At 39.1% G+C, this 25,760-nt stretch overlaps 1 protein-coding gene across 3 annotated transcripts in view; it reads left to right on the plus strand.

Annotated features, from left to right (window-relative positions):
- rgs3a (regulator of G protein signaling 3a) overlaps positions 1–25,760 on the plus strand; it is a 173,135-nt gene that overhangs the window by 112,453 nt on the left and 34,922 nt on the right. For all 3 annotated transcript variants that reach the window (XM_085359802.1, XM_085359803.1, XM_085359804.1), the window contains one exon: positions 17,258–18,250. In XM_085359802.1, coding sequence (XP_085215928.1) covers positions 17,258–18,250 — 993 coding nt within the window. The remainder of the gene's footprint in view (positions 1–17,257; positions 18,251–25,760) is intronic.

Consider the following 25,760-nt stretch of genomic DNA (forward strand, 5'->3'; position numbering starts at 1 on the left):
CAAGCATTTATGTGGAGAGAGACAGCAGGTGTGTCTCTTACCTTCCAATGTCAAATGTTCCTTGCCACTAAGGCGACAAAAGAAGAAAAAAACACAACCTTTCTCCTGGGTAGTGCAGAGAGGCTCTTGTGATAACAGTGACAGAAGAAGAGCGAAAAGAGAGAGGGAAGGAATGTGTGAACTGGTGCGAGGGGCAAAGAGAGTGTCATGTGGATCCGTTATGTCTCATTATTAAAGGTTCCTTTAACACTTCTCATATTTGCCATTCAGTTTTAAAGCTTTTATCAGAGGCACTTAGCACCATTATCACATTGTATTACGGTTGTTGTGTTACTCATTATACAACCTCAGTATTAAAATTTGTCAAACAGCCAAAGTTGTCTTTGAATGGTTGGTCATATTTGTTCAGTCTATTTTTAAAAAAAATAATTTTAATTTTAATTTTTTTAAATATAAGATTAAGTTTAGTTTTTGAACTTTAGCATAATTGATATAACTAGCTTGTTTCTTATTATTAGCTAGTTAAGTCAAGCAGTGATGCTTTGTGTACTATTGCACGTTGACCACAGTTTCATTTTATTGTCTTATTTGCAACATAAGCGTGTCTTAGGTGAAAGTAGACTAACATTCTGTTTTAGCTCTCTTACAACGCTTGTACAGTAAAATCCCTCCTAACCTCAAGCTCACTCAGGGTTTGTTTCAATAGAAAAAAAAAAGTGCATTCATGTCATCAAGTCTAGGATGTTGAGGCAAGCTGTGACTCAGTGCGTTTATGGAGTGCAAACACATCTATAAATAGCCACACGGCACATATCTACAGTGACCTTGACAAGAAGTGTAGAAAATGATGTCAATATAATTGCTGATTGATCAAGTCAGGTTGCACATCATCGTACATGCGTTGTGGAAGTACAACAGACACTGTGTTAAGGTGAGGTCTTCACATGTGTATAAGGTCTTAATCCTGATCTGAGCATGTGTCAGACGTGTTTGCGTCACCAAAGGTAGACGTCTCAGCGAGTGCAGGTTTATTTTTAAGTTATGTTATCTGAATTGGTGACACAAATATGAGGTCACAGAAGAGTGTGAATCATCTGTGGAGTCAGATTAAGCATAAGCTTATGTCTATGACCCTAATAGTATGCAAATATTATTTCCAGGGGTATGCCACAGTATGTTAGTACATAGTACTGTACATAGCAGCTGAGAACTCCTCAATTTATCTGTTTAAATATAAAGTAGAAGGTTATTTATTTATTGTTTCTAATAATGTATCTGTGTGTTTATGTGTTCTTTGCCTCTATTTAGAATTAGCAATATGAATCCAAACAGCAATAGATTAAATGTGCTCTTTGTTTGGCTGTCAGCAATATACCTGTGAAGTTACAAGTGAGTTGGAAGAAAGTTGACTGAAATAGGAAAAGAAAACAGTCAGCACACATAAACATACAGAAATCCCTCCATTTATTAGAGCGATATTATGTCCTGCTATCCCGTGCACATGTTGTAAATATTATCTGTTTAGTGTCCAAAGAAATGCCAGATTTAGGCTTTAAAAGTCAAATTTAGCTGCTATTTCTGCTATCGTACAACGTTATAGATATTGTAGCACCATCTGTCCCTCTGAGATAGGAAGCTTTTCCAAAATGACATCTTTCCCATTTCATGTATGGTTGCTCTGTGACTTTGTGGCCGCATCGTGTGTGTAAGATAGATGGATATGTTTTCTGCTGCTTGTGCTTGTGTGTGTTTACAGTGGTTATGTGTCCATTGTGTCCTTTGTGCACCCTGTGGGACCTGGCTGTAATGGCTTCACCAAGAAATGGAGTTTGGGCGGGGGGTGTGGTGGAGCCACAAATGGACACAATATGTACATTCATGTCTGTCACACACATGTCCAATTATGGAGGACAGTAGAGATGAGTCAGTGTGATTGTTGGACATACACACCGCGTGTTTCTGTCTGAGCTCACGCTGCTCATTCGTCTCTTCTCATTATCGCTGTCTCCTCCCTCTCCTTCATTCCCTCTCCCCCGTTTCCTTCTCACTTGTTTGTGCAGCTCGGGAGTCTACCTTCTTAGCCTCTTGGGCATTCTCTCTTTTCTCTCTCTCTCTCTTGCGCGTGCTCTCTCTCTCTCTCTTCTTCTGTATCTCTGCACAGTTCAGTTGGCCTAGCCCACACTGACAGCATCACACACACCAGCCCAGCTAGCCAGCCACAAACACTCACACACCAGCTTGAAAGAGGAAGTAGGCCACTTTAATGGGGATGTGTGGAGTGCCTACATCTGCCTTTAGTGGATTATAACCTGGAACTGCTTCCTCTTGCCAGGTAGGGTTTATATCTCGCACTGTTACTTTATTTTCCATATGAGGAGTACATCTTTTCTGAGCAATCAGCAGAGTGGTTTCATGCAAATGGATTTTATGGGTCTTTTCTTTTGCTCCAGAGGGACAAAAAGAGATTTGAGAGTATTCATGCAGTGTTTGAAAAGCTGAGATGTCAGCACTGCTGGGAGGCGTTTGGTCATATAAAAGAAACTAGACGAAAAGATGTGAGGAAAGATAGTAAAAGTAATAAAGGCCTATTCATCACATCGGGCATCTTTATGACAGGCATATATGAAGAGAGTTTGCCACTGCTGTGTGCTGTTTTGATTCACTTAACTTTTACCTCCACCTTTGATTTGCTGAGGTTTTCGTTTTCTTTCCCTGCTTCCTTCTTTGTTTTAATGCTTGTGCGTTATTTGTCCCTACTGTCACTGCATCCATTTATCCTCCTTTCCTTTGGCAGCTTTAATAGCTCCCTTAAATTATTGTCTCTGAAATATCATCTCATCCTAAATAAGCAAGAGTTGTGGGCTCTGTTTTACGAGTAACACCCTGTTTACGTCCCCTATTTGGTGCTTTAATGTGAGTGATTTTGGCTTCGGTTATGTGCCAGTGACATATTTTAACCTGTCACATGGCTGGGGAGTGGAAGGGTGAGAAACAGAGGGATACAGAGAAAAGAAGGCTAGGAAGATGGCCATTAAGGAGACATACTCTAAATCATGTTAGAGCAAAGCTGAAAGTGATAGCAACAAGAGGAGAGAGAGCAAACCGAGGGACCACAGGGGAAAACAACAGGAAGCACACTGGGGAAAATTGCTTTCCTCTTTCCCTCATTAGGAGAATTGAGGGGTTATACTCTTCTTAGAGGAAAAAAAAAGACAGAGAGAGTATTAGATGGTGGGTGTGTGGTTTTGTTGGTGCCTGTTGATAAACAGGGATATGATTGATTTCATTACAGTGGTGTTAAGGCTTTGAATCTAAAAGTTTTAAGCACCAGGAGAAGAAAATCTCTCCACCAGTCCTCAATTTCTCCTTTGTCTTTGATCAATAGTAGACAGTGTCAGTGGTGCATCCCTCCGCTGCGTACACATGCAGACACACACAGACACACAAACGATGAATGTGATTTATCAGCTGGTCTTACACTCCCAGCTTGAACAAATGAGATGGTTGTTATAACCTGGGAACATGCATTGCAACATTTTGTCACACAGGCGAGCAGGAAACTGAAAGACAAACCCCAAATTTATGCACACATGCGTGTAAATCCTTCACACAACCATATACACCTACGGTCACACCCAGGGGGCAAATATAGAGTGGAACTAGGTTAAGTGAATATGAAATCTGAACAAACAATCTCGCTTGTGCTGAACTTTATTTAACTAGATTTAAGCCTGGATCCTTTGATACTGATAGAAATTGATACATAATTGTGGATGAGCTTTTCTAAAGGAATGCTAGCTTAATTTAACTGTAACTTTCACCCAAACCAAAACCGTGCCTTTCTTCGCACTTAGGTCTAGTCATATTTAATGATTTACTCTTTGGGCACTTGGTTTTTGTCCCCAAACGGGAGGCAGCGCCATACAATGTGACTGTTTAAACTAATTTATGTCCCTACAGCATGAGTAATTGTGCATACACACACACACTGACATAAACATCTCTGGCCTTTCTTTCTGCCGAGGCCCTTTCCAGTCTTTCTCACTGGTCACATTGTCTTCAGCTGCCTGGCGTCATGGGGCAAGTTACGTCAATGGCATTTTCTCTCTGAACCCTTGGATTCTAACAATAATGTCTTTACAAAAAAATTAAAAAAAAACCTCACATTTCTGCCCGCTGGCTGGTTTGTGTGATTCTTCTAAAGGTTGTGCAGGAGCGGCTATGTGCGGTGCTATTTTTAAGTTAACTCGATTGGAGGGTAATAGGGCTGGGTTTTGTTATCCGCTTCCAAGTTGGTGGAATACTGTATTCATTCAGTTTTCACACCCAAGAAATTATCCCTCCTCAGAGGTTTTGTTCATGTTCTCTGCTGACACTGTTTTGCTTTTTCTTTATATCACAGGCACCGTCAAAGCAAATAAAAGGAGAATAACAATGTATAAGAAATAAATAAAAGAAAAATAAAACAAACAAAACGAAAGTGGAAGTCACAGAAATAATGCAAACTGTAATATTTCTAAAAGAAACCTGTTCTTTGTATGAATATTTAAACCACACGTCAGCCACAGTGTACTGCTGATTTCATATTCTGGGACCTGTCACATTGGACTCAAAGACTGTATTTTAACGATAGCTGTAGATTCTGGATCTGACAAATCAAGGCAATGCAGTAGTGCCTTAACCATTTACAAGAAACACTTCAAACTTTTATTTATTTATTTATTTATTTTCAAAGTTAGTTAAATTATTGTATAAGTTTCAATGGGATTAGGGTTGGGGTTAAGGTTGGGGTTTGGTGTTACAGAGGATTTATGGTTTATCAAGAAATCTACGCTGTACCTACGTCGTAGCTACAAAATTCCCCAAAAAGTAACCTGACCTGCACGTTCTGTTTATTAAAGTCGATTTCTAGTGTGCGCTTCTTGCTACTTTTTGAATTTCTCAGTCATTTGCTTCTTCTATTCAATCTTTGTTTTCAGAAATCATAACGACAAAATACTAAAGACAAAGCTTCACAAAACACTAGATGATGTTATAGTGGGTATCCATCATTTATATACAGTCTGTGATTACTCAGGTTCACCTCCAACTAACACAGGATGCATTGTGAACATGCACAAATATGCACAAATTATGAATTTGGTGAATGACGATGTAAAGTCAGTAAAATCATGACAGTGTTGTTTTGACATTAGCTCTGCAACTGCAAATAATGCATGAAAGCAGTGGCGAAATATGTGCTGAATGCCTTCAGCAGATGCTTCAGCAGAGCAGTCATTTAAAAAATAATGAGTTGAAACCTTTGCCATATGTTATTTCACTGTAACAATAAGTTCTGGTGCTAAAATATTTAAAGCACTTCCATCTCTACTAATGACTGAATATCATTTCTTAAACATAAACATGCCCACAACCTGCATCTCCAAGGTTGAACTGGCTGTCAAGTAATCCTGTGAGATTGCTTTTATTATGCCGTCCTCCTTCGTGTGTTGTTAATGTGCACAATATTTCTGCAGCCTTGCAGAAATATGGAAATAAAAATTCGGAACATTTTATTGATGGTTGCAGGCAGCAGTAGCAGCACTATAGTTGTAATAGTAGGTAGCCTTGTAACACTTTAGGAGCTGCCCAATAATGTCACTTAATATGTTCTACCTGGGATGTTCTACCTACTAGCATCTCTTCCTTCATAGCCTGGTTACACTCGATGGTGTTTTTTTTGCCTCAAGTGGTGAAACACACAGATTCTACCTTTAGTAAGAACAGTTTTTTTGTATATTTATTGTGTTGTAGTAGTAGTATTGTGTTTTGTTGGAGGTTGTATGGCACATCTTTGATCTACAGACACTTTTCAGTTGTTCCCTTTAAAGGCCGGTCTACATATGAATCTGCTGGTATCAGCATTCACAATCGCTGATAAATGAAAATTAAGAAAGCAGCGAAGACACGGAAGAAACACTCTTCAGCTATGATGTGAGGGTTGATGCCGCATAATTTGTCCACCACATGCCACTCTGCAGTTTTCCTGTTAGCAACAGGTGTTTGGAAAGCCACAAACAGCAACAATCGGATGACTCAAGTAGAGTCGAGCAGAGTTAATCCACAACTTGTTGTGACAATAAAATAAAATTTCATTTTTTTTTTTTACCTTATAAAATGTTAGAGAAATCTGTTAGGTTTCGTGTGTCTGAAAAAAATTGGATGTTTAATCACTGACATATTGGTACTGGTCCAAAAAAATCCTATATTGATCGGGCTCTGGTTCTCTTGCTCCTTTGCTCCATGTTCCTTTGTGTATGTTCTCTGTTTTCTGTCCCCTTTTCGGCCTGACTACAGCAGAGGGCTCTGACAGACAAACGACTATTACTGTCTCATCTGTCTTCTCTCAGTGAAATCGAGAGCAAAAGAGGGCAGAGCATTGTGGTGCATGTAATGAGGCCATTCAGAGATTGATCATCTATATGGTTAGGTCCCCTCAGTGAGGTATTCATATTACATGATCCAATAACGGCTCTTAAATCTTTCGACCGCAGCTTGTCCTGGACAATGCATGTCAAAGCTTGCTTAATATACGTTCGGTTGGCGCAGACATGGACACAAACATCCGATCAGCAGCAAACATAATATAGCTATCCAATTGTATGGAGAATGAGCTTCTCACACATAGAGACAGAGACATGTCTCTTGTAAGGTATGAGCTGTGATGACATACATAGAAAAGACATTGAAAAAACAGTCTTAATAATTAATGTACATATAAGTCTTGTAAAAGTCTCGACTCATGCTATGATTTACTTGTGTTTTTATGCAACAACCTGTGACGTGGTTTGAGCAAATGTTTTCACTTCATGCAAGTAAACAGTTTGGGCTGTGTGTGTGTGTATACGGCTAAATTTAGTGGAAAGTAATGTGGTTTACAAGTACGGTAGAAAAACAAGTTTGCTATCACTCTTGAGAGCGAGAGAGCAAGCTTTAATGGCATCACATCCCCGAGGAGGTTTGCAATCGCCCCATATGGAAAAGAATTGGAAAGAACTACAGTACAGGCTACAGAAAGAGGACTTGGTAGCATTCTGGAGACCAAGCAAAGACTCACAAGCTCAGTTTTTCAGTTGTGGAATTTTATATTCAGTAAACAATGTGTCAGTCTGTTGTCTGTTGAGACAAACAAACTAAAAAGGGAGACTAAATAGGACTGGACATATGGGACGTCTTACACAAGGAAGAGTGCTTAATGCTTGACACATAAGAAAAAGATGATCTGAGAGAGGAAGATGGTAACACACAGCTTTTAGGTGAATACAGTTAAATATAGGTGCAGCACAAATGGGCAGGAATATAAAGATTCTCAATAAAAAGCAAGGCTGTGTTCTAAATAAAACAGGAAATACCAAAAATGCAAGTCAAACAAATGTTAATTCAAGAGCTGTGGTTGGTTCTCACACAAGCACAAGTGTGTTTACAAGTGGGGAGCATTTGGTTTGAATCTGTGGACAAAGGTAAGACCTGGGGATGCCCTTTGTGTGAGGTTTAACCTTTCAAATGAACTCCTTGCTCAAGAGTACACGTCAATACCCCGGAGCTGATTTCCCTTTAACGAGTGATGCAATGAGACCACGATTATGCTTATGAATTCCTGATTAAGAAAGTAGTCATGAGTTACAAAACTGTAATTCAAAAACAAGTCATTATCGTCATCAGTGAGGACAAAGGTGGCGCTCAGTCACAAGCTTGTGCCTGAGTAGTTGTCTCAACGTGATCACCATGCAGATTTAATAAAGAGTTGGACGAGGATGATGCTTCGAGTCAGTTTGGAATAAGGTTAACTTTGTTGTTATTCTCTGTTATCACCGTATTCATTTGATGTGTTCCCTCCGGGCTATAAACAGGATGTCTTCTCTTGACTCCTCAGACCTTACACATCCTTTGAAGAAATCAATATCAGATAAGCCAGTGAATAAAGGAGACTTTTGAATAGAGATAAATAGCATCATGCAGGCTTGTTGGGTGGGCTTGCATCACTTAGACAGCCACCCAAATTGCTGTTATAGTGATCCAGCAGTGAGTATGTATGAATAAGTTAACAGAGATGGAGGGAGTGGCAAAGACGAAGGCAAGAGAGGAGAAGTCACGTTCTGTTATTGGATGGTACAAAACATGTCCAACAGCAGTGCTAATTGAGATTAGCTGGATTTATTGAGGCTGCAGTTGGATTTGGCAAGTGTGATGTTGGACACTTTAGACCAGGGGTGCTCACACTTTTTCCGCATGTGAGCTACTTATAAAATGACCAAGTCAAAATGATCTACCCACTACAAAAATCCAAAACATATACTTATTTATAAATATATTGAGGATTCTTTATATCTACAATGTATATACATGCATAACCGCAATATCCAATATTTCACAACACAATTAACTATGTAAATTTTTTGTCATTACCTGAGTTTACTCTGATGACTTGCACTGAATTGAATCAGCCAGGGATGCATAGTCCGGACAGTAGCTGCTGACGGCCAGGTTTAAGAGAAAAAACCGAGAGCTAAAAATTGGAGTTAACTCGCTGACTAGCTTGTCAGTTTTACTACACTTCGCGCCGCTGTTTGCGCATGCGCAGCGACCTAAGCGTCAGAAAAAATCTGCTGTCATCTGACTGGCTTCCCTGTATCAATCAAGTGACGGGATGGATGATAGGCTGGCATCTATTTTTTTAATGCCATGCGATCTACCAATACTACCTTTGCGATCGACTGGTCGATCGCGATCGACGTATTGAGCACCCCTGCTTTAGACCATTAGCCACCAGTATCACACTAAGTGGAGTGAAGTGATGCTCTTTAATGTAATGCCTTACTTAGAAATAAACAGGAGACAGGAAATTAAAGGAAAGGGGGAAAAGGAAGGAAAGCGATGAAGATGAAAGATGGCACTTTGTAATTGATAAGCGGGAGGGGTTTGGGGAAGCTTTTGGAAAATGCACAGCACAGCTGCTCCCCTGGGATAGGTCTCCTGTTGTTATGGTAACTGTAGGACAGAGGTCACATAATTGTTTGCGGGTGACCATTCACGATTGCGTGCAGTTTTCTGTAGTATCTGTATGAGAACATAATGACCTCGAGACATGCAGACCATCAGCACAAGAATATTTACTCTGATCATATTTGCCATCATGGAAATGTGAATATAGAACCACGGTATTCACTGCTCTCACCTGGTTCATACTGTCCCACCTGGTCTGCAGCGTTAGACTCAGCTGATGGTGTGGATCACAGATAGAGTTTTGTAAAGCACAACATTTAGATCATCATTGGACAGTTTGGTGGAACATACAATCCATGTACTGACTGTAAGTATTTATGGCACAATATGTAAAGGTGGGGAAATTTGGCAGAATTGGTAGCTGTAGGCTTTTCCAAATTTCAGCAAAAAATTACAAGTATGGCAATGTTGTATGTCTGCATCAACATGGTAAAAAAATGAATGAATCAATCTCACATCATACCAATCCAGTAAGAGACAATAATGTAAAGGTTGCAGTTAAGCATATCTTTGGTAGCATTCTTTCATTCAAAGGGAGTTGCCTTTATTTACTCAGGTAAAGTAGAGTCTCTGAAATTGTTGTGTCTTCACTATTGCGAAGATCAGTCCAAATACCGTTTTTTTGTTATAGTTTTCAACTGCTTGGTTTTATAGTTAAGGATAATCTAGCCTTATCCCAAATTTCTTTTAGTTTGAATTTGATGATTGATTAATATCTTTTTCTTCTCTTAATCTGAAAATTATGGGCTATTTCCCAAATTAAAATGGATTCTTAGAAAATGGAAGTAAAAACTTTATAAATTATATTACATTATAAATGTCATCATCTGCTGGTCCATTCCCCCCTCTTTGCTTAAGGCCCACGTAGAGTCCTTAAGCCTGTTCTTAAATTCAGTTAGCTGCTCTGGAGGCTGTAATGTTCACTCCAACTGCAGTCTTCGAGAGCTACTGTCCTGCAACTTTTAGATGCATCCCTACTCCAACGCAGCTGAATCAAATGGTTGAATTACGTCTTCAGCAAGTTTGGCAAAGGCCTGCTAACAAGCCATTCATTTGATTGAGGTGTGTTGGAACAAGGATGCATCTAAAAGCTGCAGGACAGTAGCTCCCGAGGACTGGAGTTGGAGACCCCTGCTCTAGAGAAACCCAAACTCTGTGCTTGAGTTTGATGTTTAACTCTGTGGAGGAGGTGTAAACCAATTGAAAAAATGCATATTCTTTCACATATTTGCATAAAAATGCATATTTGTTCACATATTTGTTCCACCAATCATGCATGATTGGTGGAACAAATATGTGAAAAATTAGAGATGGTGATATGCTGTTTTTCATTTGCCTGGACATTTAGCCATTAGCACGGTTGTGGTCATCACGCTGAACAGTTTAAACAAGGTTTGTCTTTTCTGTCGGCGGAAAAAAGCGACGAGCAAGTACAGTTAGCTCTAATGGGAATGCCATTCATTTTGAAGTTATCTGGTCAAATGACAAATTAGAAAATAAATTGAAAGTTCGTCTTAATAATAATAGAGATATAAACCTGTTGATGTCTGCTTCAAAGTGTGTTCAGATCCATTCATCAGCTGTTGGGACTGTCAATTATTTATTTAGTTTTATTAAATTTTTACATTGTTAATTTTAGACGCAGGAAAAAAATGTATAAAACATGTAAAATTTCTTTTTTTATTCATTAATGAATGAAAACACCTGCTGGCTTCGTCTGGTTATCAAAGCATTAAATCATATTTTTTCTAAGTTCAGATTTTTGCTGTTTACAAATTCAGATCAGTATTGCTGTTGGCGACTCATTTGAATATGCCATTTCTCTTCAGAATGAATCGTTACTTTGAAGGGCCATACACATGACACCAGTGAGATTTATGAGATCCAGTTCAATTCAATTCAGGCTTATTTATATAGCAACAAATCATAACAGTCGCCTCAAGGACCCTTACTGTAAGGTAAAGAACCTGCAGACCCTACCTGGGAGAAGACGCCAACAATCACAGCAGGAACTTTGCAATGAGGGGAAGGAAAAACCACTTCCTTTTAACATGAAGACACCACCAGCAGAACCAGGAACAGGGAGGGGCAGCCAAATGCTGCTGCTGCTGGGGGATGAGGGGAGTGACCGTAGGGAAACAGGACAAAACACAGACTTATGCCTGATTTAGATTCCTGTGGGGAACCTTTGTACGTAACCTACGTAAGTAGTTGATGTCATTGCCCACATTTATGCTTATTTGTTAATTACTGTGACGTCGTGCCAGACGATTTTTTTTTTTTAAAAACTGCCGGGACCTTTTTATTCGTCCTGGCTCCTCGCTTTTCGTTTTTTTTTTCCTGATATATGTTTGCCTCAGGTTTTTTTCTCTACTTTGTACATTCGCTCACATCCATTTCGGGAGTTTCAGCAAATTTCCTCCAGGAATCTGCTGACATTTGTGAGTCCTTATATTGACGCTGTGATTATTGTTCTTTATACTGAGGCAATGATTGTTATCATCTCATGGATAAATTCAGTGCTGCAGGATGTTATAGGATGCAATGAACAGGCCAATCACAGTAGATGTGGGCTGATTCTCCCCAACGTGTAGTTACATTTTTCGGGAGGTGCATGTCAGGTGACGTCATAAGATACAGCATACATTTTCCACTGAAGCATACAGTGGGGCAAAAAAGTATTTAGTCAGCCACCGATTGTGCAAGTTCCCCCACTTAAAATGATGACAGAGGTCAGTAATTTGCACCAGAGGTACACTTCAACTGTGAGAGACAGAATGTGAAAAAAAAATCCATGAATCCACATGGTAGGATTTGTAAAGAATTTATTCGTAAATTAGGGTGGAAAATAAGTATTTGGTCACCTCAAACAAGGAAAATCTCTGGCTCTCACAGACCTGTAACGTCTTCTGTAAGAAGCTTTTCTGTCCCCCACTCGTTACCTGTATGAATGGCACCTGTTTGAACTCATCATCTGTATAAAAGACACCTGTCCACAGCCTCAAACAGTCAGACTCCAAACTCCGCCATGGCCAAGACCAAAGAGCTTTCGAAGGACACCAGGAAAAGTATTGTAGACCTGCACCAGACTGGGAAGAGTGAATCTACAATAGGCAAGCAGCTTGGTGTGAAAAAATCAACTGTGGGAGCAATCATCAGAAAATGGAAGACATACAAGACCACTGATAATCTCCCTCGATCTGGGGCTCCACGCAAGATCTCATCCCGTGGGGTCAAAATGATCATGAGAACGGTGAGCAAAGATCCCAGAACCACAGATTTTGAGCCAAAACCTCCTTCCATCAGTGAGAACTTTGAAGATGAAACGAGGCTGGGTCTTCCAACATGACAATGATCCAAAACACACCGCCTGGGCAACAAAGGAGTGGCTCCGTAAGAAGCATTTGAAAGTCCTGGAGTGGCCTAGCCAGTCTCCAGACCTCAACCCCATAGAAAATCTGTGGCGGGAGTTGAAAGTCCGTGTTGCTCGGCGACAGCCCCAAAGCATCACTGCTCTCGAGAAGATCTGCATGGAGGAATGGGCCAAAATACCAGCTACTGTGTGTGCAAACCTGGTAAAGACCTATAGTAAACGTTTGACCTCTGTTATTGCCAACAAAGGTTATGTTACAAAGTATTGAGTTGTATTTTTGTTATTGACCAAATACTTATTTTCCACCCTGATTTACGAATAAATTCTTTACAAATCCTACCATGTGGATTCATGGATTTTTTTTTCACATTCTGTCTCTCACAGTTGAAGTGTACCTCTGGTGCAAATTACTGACCTCTGTCATCATTTTAAGTGGGGGAACTTGCACAATCGGTGGCTGACTAAATACTTTTTTGCCCCACTGTAAATTGGGAATAAGGGAGAGAAAAGAAACACATGGGGATTGAGAAGAGGTGTGTGGAAACAAAATGCTCAGTGCATCACAGAGCATCATATGAAGCAGTCTGAGCCTATCTCAACATAACCAAGGGATGGTACAGGGTCGTGTGATTTAGCCTCAACTATAAGCTTCATACAAAGATAAGATGTAAGATTCAGACTCCTCTCCTCAGCCCTTTTTCACTCACTTATCTCTTTTCTGTGCTGTTGCCATTCACTGACTCCCCTCCTCCTTTCCTCCTTCTGTTTCTGTTATCCACTTTGTCTCCTCCATCTATTCACTCTCCCACCCTGCATCTCACTCTCTCTGCCTTTTAGGGCTGGTTTTGTTTCCTTCCTTAATGAAGCAATGGTGGAGATTATATTCTGTTGAAACATTGATGACTGTGAAACACTTTTGGAACACGTGTACATGCGCTATATGCACACACCGCACACAGACGCAAACATAGACACAAAGGGCTTGCACGCCGCAGATGTCTCATGGCCCATTAGCCTACGTGTTTCATTCATCTTTCAAGGCAGATTCAGGGAACAGACAATGTTAAAAAGTCTGCAGTGAAGTCAATGTCATATTTGGAAGGTATCTCAAAATTTATTGATATGTTTGTTCTTGGTCTTCGGCTTAAGACACGAGGACATGTTGCTTAAAAGGGGTTAATGATTTTTGTGCGTGTATGTGTGTGCTCGCTGTGGAGAATGTGAGAAGGAACAAGTGTATCTGACAGGACAGGTGGCTCCATTGTGTCTCTAGCCATATCTTCAATGGCCAGGGGTTCGTGTGCATAAGACAGAGAGAGATGGGGTAGGCAAGGTGCAAAAATAGACTCCATATAAATCTCAGATCTAAATATGTGAAGAAACACAGAAGGAAAAAAATTATATATATCCCCAAACATCTTAGATTCCTTTGAAATCATCATGTTTATCCTGTGACAAGCCTTGTAACATGATTAAAAGTCATCCATTACTGTCAGTGACTCACTGCTATGACTTGCACAACATGAAGAATAAATGAACAGAGGCAAAGTAAGGAGAAGACAGGATAAAGTGATAAGCTTTACTTCCAGTTTCCTCTTTGGCTTTTATGAAAGTGCATTTCATTCTAAAAATACCTCCTATATACCCTCTATCTCACCAGAGCTTATATTGGAGGTAATGGGGTCTTGATTTTATCTCTAGGCTACAGTGGACCATTTAGAAATGGAAGGTGAACAAGTCAAAATGTATAAAGAGTAGCATTAATTGTTGCATGCTCAAAAAAGTACAGTCTTTCAGTTTTAAGGTTTTACATATCAGGACATAAATCATCTTTAGTAGGTCTAAACTTGGGTGTATACAACCTTCAGGGAACTACAAAACATGATTTATTATACAGTGTCAATATTTATTCAGCAGACACGAAGCCAAAATGCAGAAGCCATGTGTGAGAAATTAAATAAGTCCTGTGATTCAGTATGTTATGAATCGCCTTTAGCACCAGTAACTTGAAGTAATTGTTTTCATGTAATTTCATGATTCTTTCACATTGTTCTGAAAGGATTTTGGCCCGCCCTTCTTTACAGCGTCGCTTCAGGTCATTGAATGTTTACAGGTATTCATTTACACACAGCTCTCTTAGCTCTCTTCAGTCCTACCACAACATTTCAATAAGGTTGAGGTCTGGATTTTGATTGGATCATTGATTCTTTTCCTTTTCATTCATTCTTTTTCGGCTAGTGTGCTCTGGATCATTGGCCTGTTGCATGACCCAATTTGAGCCTCATTGCTTCACACACATAACACACTTTGGTATACAGAGTAGTTTATGCTCAACTCACTGACTGCAAGGTGCCCAGATCCCGTGGCTGCAAAACAAAGCCAAGTTTCATACCCAGGTGGTATGAGGTGTTGTCATTGATATGCTGCGTTGGAGGGCGCTAAACACTAACATCTTCACTTTGGTCTCATATGTGCAGAGGACATTGTTCCAGAAGTCTTGTAGCTTACTTGATGCATCTTTGCAAACCTAAGCTGTGTCACGACTTTCTTTTTAGAGGGAAGGTGTTTTCTCTTAGCAGCCGTTCCAAACAGGCGATACTTGTTCAGTCTTTTTCTAATCATGCTGTCATGGAGTTTGACATTTACCATGCTAACTGGGGGCTGTAGAGTCTGAGATGTAGCTCTTTTTTTTCTTCAATTTCTCCGAGCAGTGTAATCTGACCTTGGGGTGAATTTCCTGAGACGTCTTGGGAATAATGGCTACTGTCTCGAATGATTTCTACTTATTATGAACTTCAAATTGCTTGGAAATGATCATATAACCCTTCCCAGATTGATGATTAGCAATAGTTCCTTCTCTATAAATCGTTGTGTTAATACACGCCTGAATGCTTCAAATAGGCAAAGTGCCAAAGCATCAGCCTTTACTGAAGCGCTTGCAGTGCACTTGCTGATGATCAATTAATCAAGTGCATTTGATTAACAGCACCTGGCTGCTAATTACCCTGTTAATTCCCAAAGAAGCAGTAAGACTCTCTTTAATTTTCAACACTGCTTCTGCGTCTTTTGTATTAGTTTTTGTTTCATATTCAGATTATTTTTTATTATGTCATGATATGTAAAAACGCTAAAATTAAAAGAGCGGTTATTTTCTTTTTAAAATAACTGTAGAGGCCAGGCACATCATCCACTAAGAAACAAAAAACAATAATGGCTGATTTATGCACTTAGTATCCATATTCTTATCTTATCTTCTGCACAAGGGCAGCAATGGAAGCCGTTAATGTTAAAACATTTTGGGATTTTGTTTATGTTTGGTGCTGAATGAAAGAGCACCTTTTTCTGTAAATATGGGCCAAAAGTTTAGACAAAAATACAACCAGGCCAATTGTTTCCGCAGAAACTAATTTGAGCTGTGTAAGTACACAAACGTCTTGTGAAATATCATGAGAACTGCCTGAGAGGAGGCAATATTATCTCCAGTTAGAGCACTGCATCTTGTGACTGCAGCTTGTCATCATAGTTTAACTTGGCCAGTGCAATGAGGCCCTTCACAAGACTTGATGGAGACTTAAACAAGTTAAAAGTAATTCTGTAAACTTGGAGATCTGGGATTTAACAGGTAGATTTTATTTTTGGTACTTTTTCTTGGACCACTGTCATTGTCCTATGGTAAATTATTCTATCTTGGGTCAAGGGCCCCTCTGTATAAAGTCTTCTGGTTTCAGGAAAGTGTCTCTGAACCATATTTAGTGGTGAACACCTAACACATGTTAGGTGTTCCTGATAAGAAGAACAGAAAACAGAATTAAAATGCAGCATCAACACATCCCACTAAAAAGTTTCAACTTTGTAAATGTTTCCTATACTCAGACTGATATGTTCAGCATCACCGACTACTCTGTGACCTTTTTATAAAATGCAAATTAAAATATGCGGGCATGAATGATGTGGGCCAACTCAAAAATGATTTTGGAAGGATGTTAAAAGGGATGGATTGCCAAGTGCATGGGAGGAGGACAAGCATTGTGCTGTTACACACACATTCACATTAGTGTGTGACAGGGTTATTATGTTAGGCCTTGGGAAATGGGTGACGGCAGTGGTCATGTGGACTACAGCTATACTTTCAAATGTTTTGAAACATCGCAGGGGAGATAGATGGATGAAAAGATGGGTGGCTGTTTGTTTGTTTTTTAATGTAGGAGTAATCTCATTAGTTTCTGCAAGAGGTTTGGTTTGTTTTCTATTCCACTGCCTCGAGGGCACAGTACCAGTTTAATTTGACTGAGTCACTGCAGCAAGCTCGAGTGTAGTGCAGCAGCCAGCAGCACTGGTGAACTGAATAGTAGTATATCACAATATGAACTCACTTGCACTAATATTACAGTATAGTGTCTGGCATTTTATCATTTGATGCAATGTTGGGGACAAAAATTACCAGTGAAGTTGTTTTGTATGTCTCTTTTCATACCTTGGAAGCCCCAGAGGAGTATCTGAGATTTCCTTTGCTTTACCTTGGTCCACGGTGTGCTCTCTCTCATGACATGGTTGTAAGCATTCCAGATGTGGGATGCGTTCCTCCGTCTCCTCCAGGTGGCGCAGCCAGGTCATGATAGTCTCTATGCAAGAATTTGCAGGAGCATTATTGCTTTAAATGGCACTGTGATCATCCCAAAAGACACTGTTTTGTCTTGTCTCGTCCTGCCAGTATAACTCAACATCATTATAGGAGTATTTCAAACCAAACTGAATGAAAGTGTTAAGTGGGTTTATCCAAACAGCCTGAGGCTGACTATTCATTCTCTGTGTCTTTCTTTTTGTCTTTTCCTCTCTTTCCAGATGTTGGAGCCTAAGGTGGATGCCCCTTCATGTGAACTGGGTGGAGTAGGAGGAGATCGAGGAGGTGTATGCCTCCATCTGCCGACACGTAGCTCAGAAGGGGAGGAAAGCAGCCTGTATCCCTCCAGTCCCTCTGAGCCCCCAACGCTGGGTAGTCCTCACCCCTCAGAGCCACTCACCCCTCTGGATGAGGTCTACATGCCCCTTAGAAGTCTGGTGGGATCTGACGAGGGACTTAAGGTACCTCCAACACCACCGCCTTCCACTGAGGGTGAGGATTCCAAGAGCATAGAGGGGCATGAGATGGAACTCTGGAAGGACAGGAAGGATGAGGAGAACAAGCCAGAGGAAGAGGAGGATGAAGAGGAAGAGGAGGCCGGCAGAAAGAGTGTTGGGAGCGAAGGCTGCGAGAAAGAAGATGAAGGAGACGAGGAAGGAGAGAGGAACGAGGAGGAGGTGAACTTAAACCTGGTGGTGTCAAACACAGATGAGGACAATGTCTCAGAGCCGCCTGACACCAACGCTCCCCCTTCCTCCTCCTCATCTTCGTTTGTTATCCCGGAGCTCCGCCTTGACCGCTCCTTTAGCGCCGATGCCCTTTCTTCACCCAACACTGACGAAGAAGAGTACGATGAAGATGAAGACGAGGAGTCTGAAGAAGAAGATGATGAAGACGACAGCGACGATGCCTACCTGCAACGCAGTGACAGCAAGCGCCGAAGCATGGTAGAGGGTGCCACGTGTGAGAAACACGGAGGAGGGGGGCTGAGTGTGCAAAATTCCCTCCGCAGGCGCACACACAGCGAGGGCAGCCTCCTGCAGGACCCCCGCACACCTTGCTTCACTTCTGACAACGCCATCAACTGCCTAGAAACTGGAGGGGGATCCCACAAGGGCGGCTGGACACTCCCGTCACCTAAAACCTTGAAGAAAGAGCTGACCAAGAATGGAGGCTCCATGCATCAGCTGTGTATGCTATTTTCTGGGAGGAAGGTAAGCAACGTCACTGTGAAATACCAGTGAGGCACAGAGAGAACAGGTCACGAAGTACAAGCAACAAGAAACACACACAAACAAGCACTGCGATATTGACCAGTGGTGTTTCAGCTACTCCTCCTGAATAGCCCAGTTACTTTCCAGTGGTTTTAGTGAAAAGGGTGACATCAAGTGGTAAAGCAGAGCAAATGCATGCTCTACCTGGTGTTATAATTACATCAGCTTGTAATTAACACTTATAATTATTCACAGATTGCTCACATTTACATACAAAACACTTTAATGCTGATTGTTAAATTTTCATAAATTTCAAATGACTGTCTCATTGGCTCTCTAATGTTGTTATGTAAAAATCTGTAAAAGATCCAAGAATACTGTGAAATTATAGCATTATCTATAATAGCAGTGTGTTTCCCACATCTCATACCAATCTGTGTAAGTTTTAAGAGTCAAGAATTGTAGAAAATTGTAAAGGTAACAAACAAAAATAGAATAGTGCAATAATGAAATAATTTATGGGCTCCTATTTGAGAAGGATTTCTGCAGTTTGAGATTAAGTGCCGGTAAATGTTGTTTCACTTGTCCAGCAGAGGGTAGCATGCATCGTATTGTCTTGCCTTATGCAGCTCACACTCAGTAACAGAAACAGTTGTGCTTTTTCTCACTTTGCTCATGCCAATGTTGAGTAGTGCTAACTGAGAAATTATTCTGTCTCATGTTCCTGTTCACTATGAAGTAATAGGTTTTTTATTTGTCCTTAGAATTATCACACTGACGGTGCACACGGACGATTAATCATCTGTGCCACCGTTTCTTCCAAAACTATTTATAGTGCTGGTCTGCACACCTGTACACATGTTTCAGAAGAAATAGTTTGGAAAAAATGAGAAAGAAAGAAAAGAAGGATCAGAAAAATGTATTAAATGGAAGGAAAATAAGTCAGTGATAGCAGAACTCAGTAGGCTCTAACAGAGCTGATTAAGTGCTTGCTTTATCAAAAATACTTCTCCTCTTTATCTGCCTCTCCCTCCACAAGTCTGTCAGCACACTCGGCAGCCTTAAATGGCAAGGTGTGTACACTGCGCAGGGAAGGAATGCAGCAGACGGAGCTGCAGCCTATTGGTCTTGGCAGATTCAAGGGTAATTTTACTACCTCTTGCCGTCATGGATACAGTTCCTTTGAGGCTTTTGTTTCCATTATTTAAAATGACATCTTCAGGCGCAGTGTGTGTGTGTGTGTGTGTGTGTGTGTGTGTGTGTGTGTGTGTGTGTGTTTTAGTTAAAGCTATCTCTATTTGGTTTGCAGTGTTATGCTGTTACAGTAGGATGAAATCAGAACCACTTATCAGAACCATTTAGCCACACGTGGTGGGGACTTTAATTAATTTAGAATCATTAACCTTGACATTGTTTTTGGAGGTAAAACAAAGAAACAAACAGAAACAGTGTATACAATGTTGTCTGATCGTGTTTGTTTTAAACTTGCAGTGAAACCTTAGCTTCACTGATTACATTGTTTTATTACTATTTGAATATTTGACGTGCCACATCAGTTATCATACACTATAAGATACTTTGCACACAACTCAGTGCGCTGCAGGTTGGTGTGTGCGCGTTAGAAAGTGTGACAGACGTGTCTGGCCTTTAACAAGCACCAGGCGTCCTCCTGTCTTTCTTTCCGTTCTGCACCTTTTCTTCTCACTTGATGTTTTTAGTGGCCTATCATCAGTGCAAAGAGAGCCAGGGACGGACAGAGAGCAGGTCAAGAAAAATAATGTCAGTTTGTTTGACTGTGAGATTTTTCTTGCTTACTGCTTCAGTGAAACGGTAAGCAAGGACCGGACCGGTGAAAAATTTGAATATACTTTTGTCTGTTTCTTTTTAATCCTCGCATTTTTGCCTCTCGACTTTTCAACTGTTCATGTTTTATCCATGCAATGAACCTGATCTAGCTCAACTGTTTATAAATGTAAAAGTTCTTTGGTGTCTTTTCACATTCCAGTAGTTCCTGTGGTATTTTATGGTATTACATAAACTTTATAAGGCATTTCAATCAAAGACAACAGAAAGCAAAATTATAGCAATAAACATTTTAAAAAGTTTAAACCAGTAATACTTAAATTTGTGTCTTAACCAAGTAGCCAGTAGTAGTGCTCTTTCAAGGTGCTTGGTGCTTGTTTTATGTCACCGCACGAACAAAATACTTTATGAGACAGAAAGTCAAATTTGATTTCAAATAATTGTTAGTCATCTATGTAAAATAATTTTATTTATTTATTTTTACCATGAATGTGGTAAACAATATTTTTAATTAGTTTTTTTAAAGTTTAATTTAAAAAAGCTAAAATTGTTCTATGTAAACAACCAAAACAAATGGAAACCAGAGATGATCAAATTATCCTTTTTTTTTTACAATAGTTTTTACAGAAGGAGCTAAAACCAATAAATTGTATTTCCAGTGAGGTCATTACATTGACTCTCCTCTCGCTGCACAGACACCCACCCCCTCGCAGATGTCGCTGACATGTGAGGATCTAACCCAAGCAACCCAAAGAAAGAAAGAAAAAATCTGTTTACGGGGCTTAAATGTTTGTTTGGATTTTGAATAAATATCGCCTCTCTTTACAGATGTTGGGTGGGGAAACTATTTCAGTGTGTTTACTGAATGTGTGTGATGCTTACATTCTTGCGTTGACATAAGGATGGCCCCAGGCAGATAGTATAAAATGAACACTGATGAAAACAAATTAGTATGTATTTAACATTTAACATCGGTGTAGTTTGGCATGATGTTATGGACACATCTGACAGTCGTAAAAATGGTCTCAGCGTACTTCCAGCCCAATCACTGAGGCCGACTTGCAGTTTTCTCTCATGCAAGGCAGTTTCTGTAGCTGTCCAGCATTATATAACATTAACTCCCCCCCCTCTTACTTTTACATGAAATAATAAAAACAGTTGTTTAACATTATTTAGCATTATTTAAAGAGAGAAAAAAACATATTGTTGGCTTGAACATAACTTAAAAATTCAGTACGTATGCAGATGTTTTCCAGTAATGTTTGTGCACTGTGCACATAATCAGGCCGTCCAGTTCTGTGTTGTGTTGGCTCCCGCACAACTAATTTAATGTTATAAAAATATATATATTTTTATAACTAATGTCTAAAATATAATTGGGAGAGTAAAGCATATGTATTATGTTAAACAGGTTGAACGCTACACTCAAAAAAATGAAACGTTGACTTTAATTAAAATTATTTTGTCAACAGGTTCCACGAAATTGAATTATGTTAGTTTAAAGCAAAAATCTTTAGTTCATCTAATTAAAAAAAACTACTTAAGATTAACAAGACATATTTAAGACTAACTAAATCAAGTTATGTTGTATGAACATAGATGATATATTTTCAGGTTAGATAGTTTAGATTAGTTACTTCAACACATTTCTTATTTGTGGCAGTAAAATGTTAAATTTAAGTTAGATTAATTCAAATATTATATTTTCAGCCACCTTGTGCTTTATTAATTAGTTTTACATAAATCTATTTTGTCAACAGGTTCCACACAAATGAATTAAGTACATCCAACTTATTTTTTAAAATTTATTTTATTGCCAACACATTCAGTGAGCATTTGTGTAAACCCAGTCCAAAATAAAACACAACAGCTCATTAGGGTTAGTAATTAACAGTATGTAGACAGATGCAACATCAAGACTTTAAATTAAATGTCTGTATCTACCAGAAATAGAAGAAAAAAAAAACGCATTGAAGATCACATAACACATTGATAAGATGACACTTGAGTTATGCACATGTGATGCTAGTAAGGTCTGTGAGTGTTTTTTTCTTTTAGTGTCTAAAATGGATAGCAAAGTTGCTATTTGCAATGATTGCTTAGGGTCAGTCCAGTAACACAATGCCAATGAAGTGCTTTCCTTTAACAATGCAAAGTGAAGTGTCCACCTCAACAGCCACAATTTAAAAAAAAAAATTATGTAACAACAACAACAACAACAACAACAACAACAATAATAATAATAATAATAAATAGTCCACTGATATTAGCAATCAAAGAAAATTACATCACCATCCCAAATAAAACTTTAACAAAACATGCCAACATTATGGTCTAACAATAAAACAGCTTGTCAGCGTTCAGTTTTTTTGCAACAGCACAGCAGTAACCATTTAACACTCGCCACTGTCAACATTTATTTTACCAGTGTTTGGGCAAAAAACTTCAGATGTAAACATTTTAACATGGAAACAATTGTTCGTCTTTAAAAGTCCACAAAATATACATTCATCCTGCATTCCCAACTTGGATGATCTGATATCCTCGTGTTGGTGTTGTTCCCAGACCATCATGAAAATGTTGTTCCAGGTTCAACATTGCAAGTGACCAATCACATTGTTGTGACGTTATTCTATTCCAAGCCATTTGTGCATTTATGAAATTCCAATGTTGCAAGGACAATATCAATTCTGCTTACTGTTTATTAAAGGGTTAGGGTTAGGGTCAGTTGATCGGCGGACAGAGGCGGTTTCACGCAGCTTAAGTACAGTTTTTTGTTTTACGCCGGTTTTTCCCGAAGTCGCAAAAGTATGACGTCACAACATTCTGATTGGTCACTTGCAATGTTGATCCTGGAACAACATTTAGTATGATGATCTGGGAACAACACCAACACGGGGATATCAGATCAACCTCCTAACTTACCCTTATTTTTAGTATGTATTGCAATTACCTTTACAATGCACACAATGTAACACAAACTGAATATGAACATATTTCCACCTCATAACAATATGCCTTGAACGCTAATATACACACCACCCTTCAACATTTCTGGTGCAGTATCATCTCTCAATTAAATCCTTTAAATCTCAATACTTTTGATTGTCTCTTAGCTTTCAGTCTTGAGGTTAACTGAGATTCAGTGCATATATCCCACCCATTAAGAGTGCACATGCAGAGGCCAGGTCTTCCAGGTCATGCAGGACACACTAGATGGTTATACCCACATCGGCTGGAGGAGTGCTGGCATCAGCTCTTTCGATGGTAAAGATAGCAAGGGTAATTTGTTCCAGCTCCCTCTGAACAGCTGTAGCTTAGACACAAAAACATAGAAAAATGGCATCCAGTTTTAAAAAAAAGAAAGAAAAAGGGCCAAAGCTACCCTTTAATAACGTAAACACAATATTAGGAACATGCACCCCAGTGCGCCACTATTTCAGACTACAGATTCAACGATAAATATAAATAGTTTGGGTATACAAGAAGATTTCCCAAAACATTTAAACAGGTTCCATGCAAATTACAACAACAACAACAACATTAGAACATGCAACAACATTAGTTATTCAAAATTTGGTTTAATACAGATAAAAAACTAAACTAAAATTACCAACCAATTATTCTTTGAAGAGGATGCTTGGGTCTTCATTCAGGTAAAAAGGTAGTGCCCTGAGGACACACTCCCTCCCCTTTTCAATGGTTTCCTTCTGTAGAGAGTGGCAGAGATACAGGAAGAGAAAACAGATATACTTTAGGATGACAGAAACTCACATTATACGCAAAATGAATGACATAGCCACTGCACAGATAGACATGTACACAAGACCAACTAATCATCACATGGACATGAATAGTTAACCTGTTGGGCAGGGTTTCCACCACATTATATATGTCCATAATGGAGGTAAAGACAAACTAATACATCATCTTTTTTGCATTCAAAACATAACATAAAAACATTCACTTCTGGTTTAACCTAAATCAAGGGATCAGATTTTACATATGTTTAGGTAATTTAAATTTTCCAACGTTTTGAGTACCAAACTTTGTCTTGCTTAATATAAATGTAAGTGCACTGTGCAGCTACCATACACTAGCTGTTTAAATTTGAAAATGATCTTATTAGCCATAATATTTTGCTACCAACAGAATAACGCACCTGTGTGGCTGGGGCCAAAGTTTGTCTAATTTTCTTCCCTGCAATGCCTCCTTTTTTCTTGAAGACTTTTATGAGCTGGTCAGTGTATTGGTCAAGTTGTGTAAAAAGCCTTGGAACATGTGCAGCAGTAGTAATCCTCACATATTCTGCTTCCACCCGAAAATATGTCAACAAACACAACATACTGTACTGTAAATATACATACTATATGTACACATATACAAACTAAAACTAATGTAGAAAGACCTCATTAAAGCTATAATTTTAACACAAACATTTACACAAAATGCTAATGGAGCCATTACAGCTTTTATTGTTATTTATCAAGTTCCAAAAAATATTGATCACAGCTGATCTGAAAAGAATTTCATGCCTCAGGCCCTTGAACTGCAACCTTTACCATGGTTCAGATGTGGAGAAGAAATAACAGGGGCATGGGATGGGTCACAAAAGAAAACTTAACTTATAAAACAGTTTTGTTTTTAAAAGTATAACAGTTCACATACCACATACAAGCTCAGCAGTACCACATACACCACATCAGTATAGGAGGGAGCAGGTAAAGGCAGGATCTGAGATTTATAAAGTAAAACAAGAAATTCATTACTTAATTTCAAGAAGCAAATTATTGTTTGAATTACAACTAAATAAAATACTACTCAGAAGAAAAGCAAGAGATTGACACTGCCATGTGCTAACTTTCTATAGAAGCAATTATCACCAGGTCTGTCGACCTCCATTGTCTGTCCACTCATATGTCTTGAATAATTTTATTAAAAAAATTAAGTGTGTACTTTCACAAACTGTAATTTATAACTACATTGATATGTATAACTCCGCTAGGAAACATGCTGTATTTACAGACCATTTTTACATAATACAGATTACTGATAGAGCAGAACAATGGTGTCACAGTGGCTTTCGCCCTTGACTTTTTGGATTTTAAATGTCACTTTATGCTATCCTTGCTATCCTATTCGATATTTCCGACTCTCGGATTACAGAAAAGGAATCCCAAGAAAGCAAATGGAAAAATAACCCCTTGAAAGAATAACCCCATGAACCCCTGTAGCTAATCCCTTAATAAAACAAAAAACAATAAAAATGTTTCTTACACAGTCCACAAAATAAGCATGTCCAGGACCCAGTAAAACTAATGTAAAACAAGCACACGCAAACGATATAACATGTCTTGTAAGACAAACGCAAAATATAACCATGCTGGACATATAGATACTACACAACATAGTCAAAGAAAAAAGTGGTCTTACCTCTCAAAGAAACAGTAGCTTGGCGCCAAAACAGCCTTTTTCAGTTAAATTTGAAGTCTTGCGCATGAGCAGGCACAAGCCGTGAAACCTTCTTGTTCTGCGCGGTTTCATTACAACTGTTTTTGCATTACTGCCACCTTGTGGATATACAAGGTATATCGATCCTCATTGACTTAACTTAAATGTTATGCGATCAAGTAACACATTAGTATTATGTACGTTGAATAATAGACACAATTACGTAGACTTGATTAGAAAAACATATGTTAACTTA

Source organism: Diplotaxodon limnothrissa, linkage group LG7, assembly GCF_057381915.1.
Source record: "Diplotaxodon limnothrissa isolate DT_005_m linkage group LG7, D_limnothrissa_male_GT1.1, whole genome shotgun sequence".
Classification (NCBI taxonomy): domain Eukaryota; kingdom Metazoa; phylum Chordata; class Actinopteri; order Cichliformes; family Cichlidae; genus Diplotaxodon; species Diplotaxodon limnothrissa.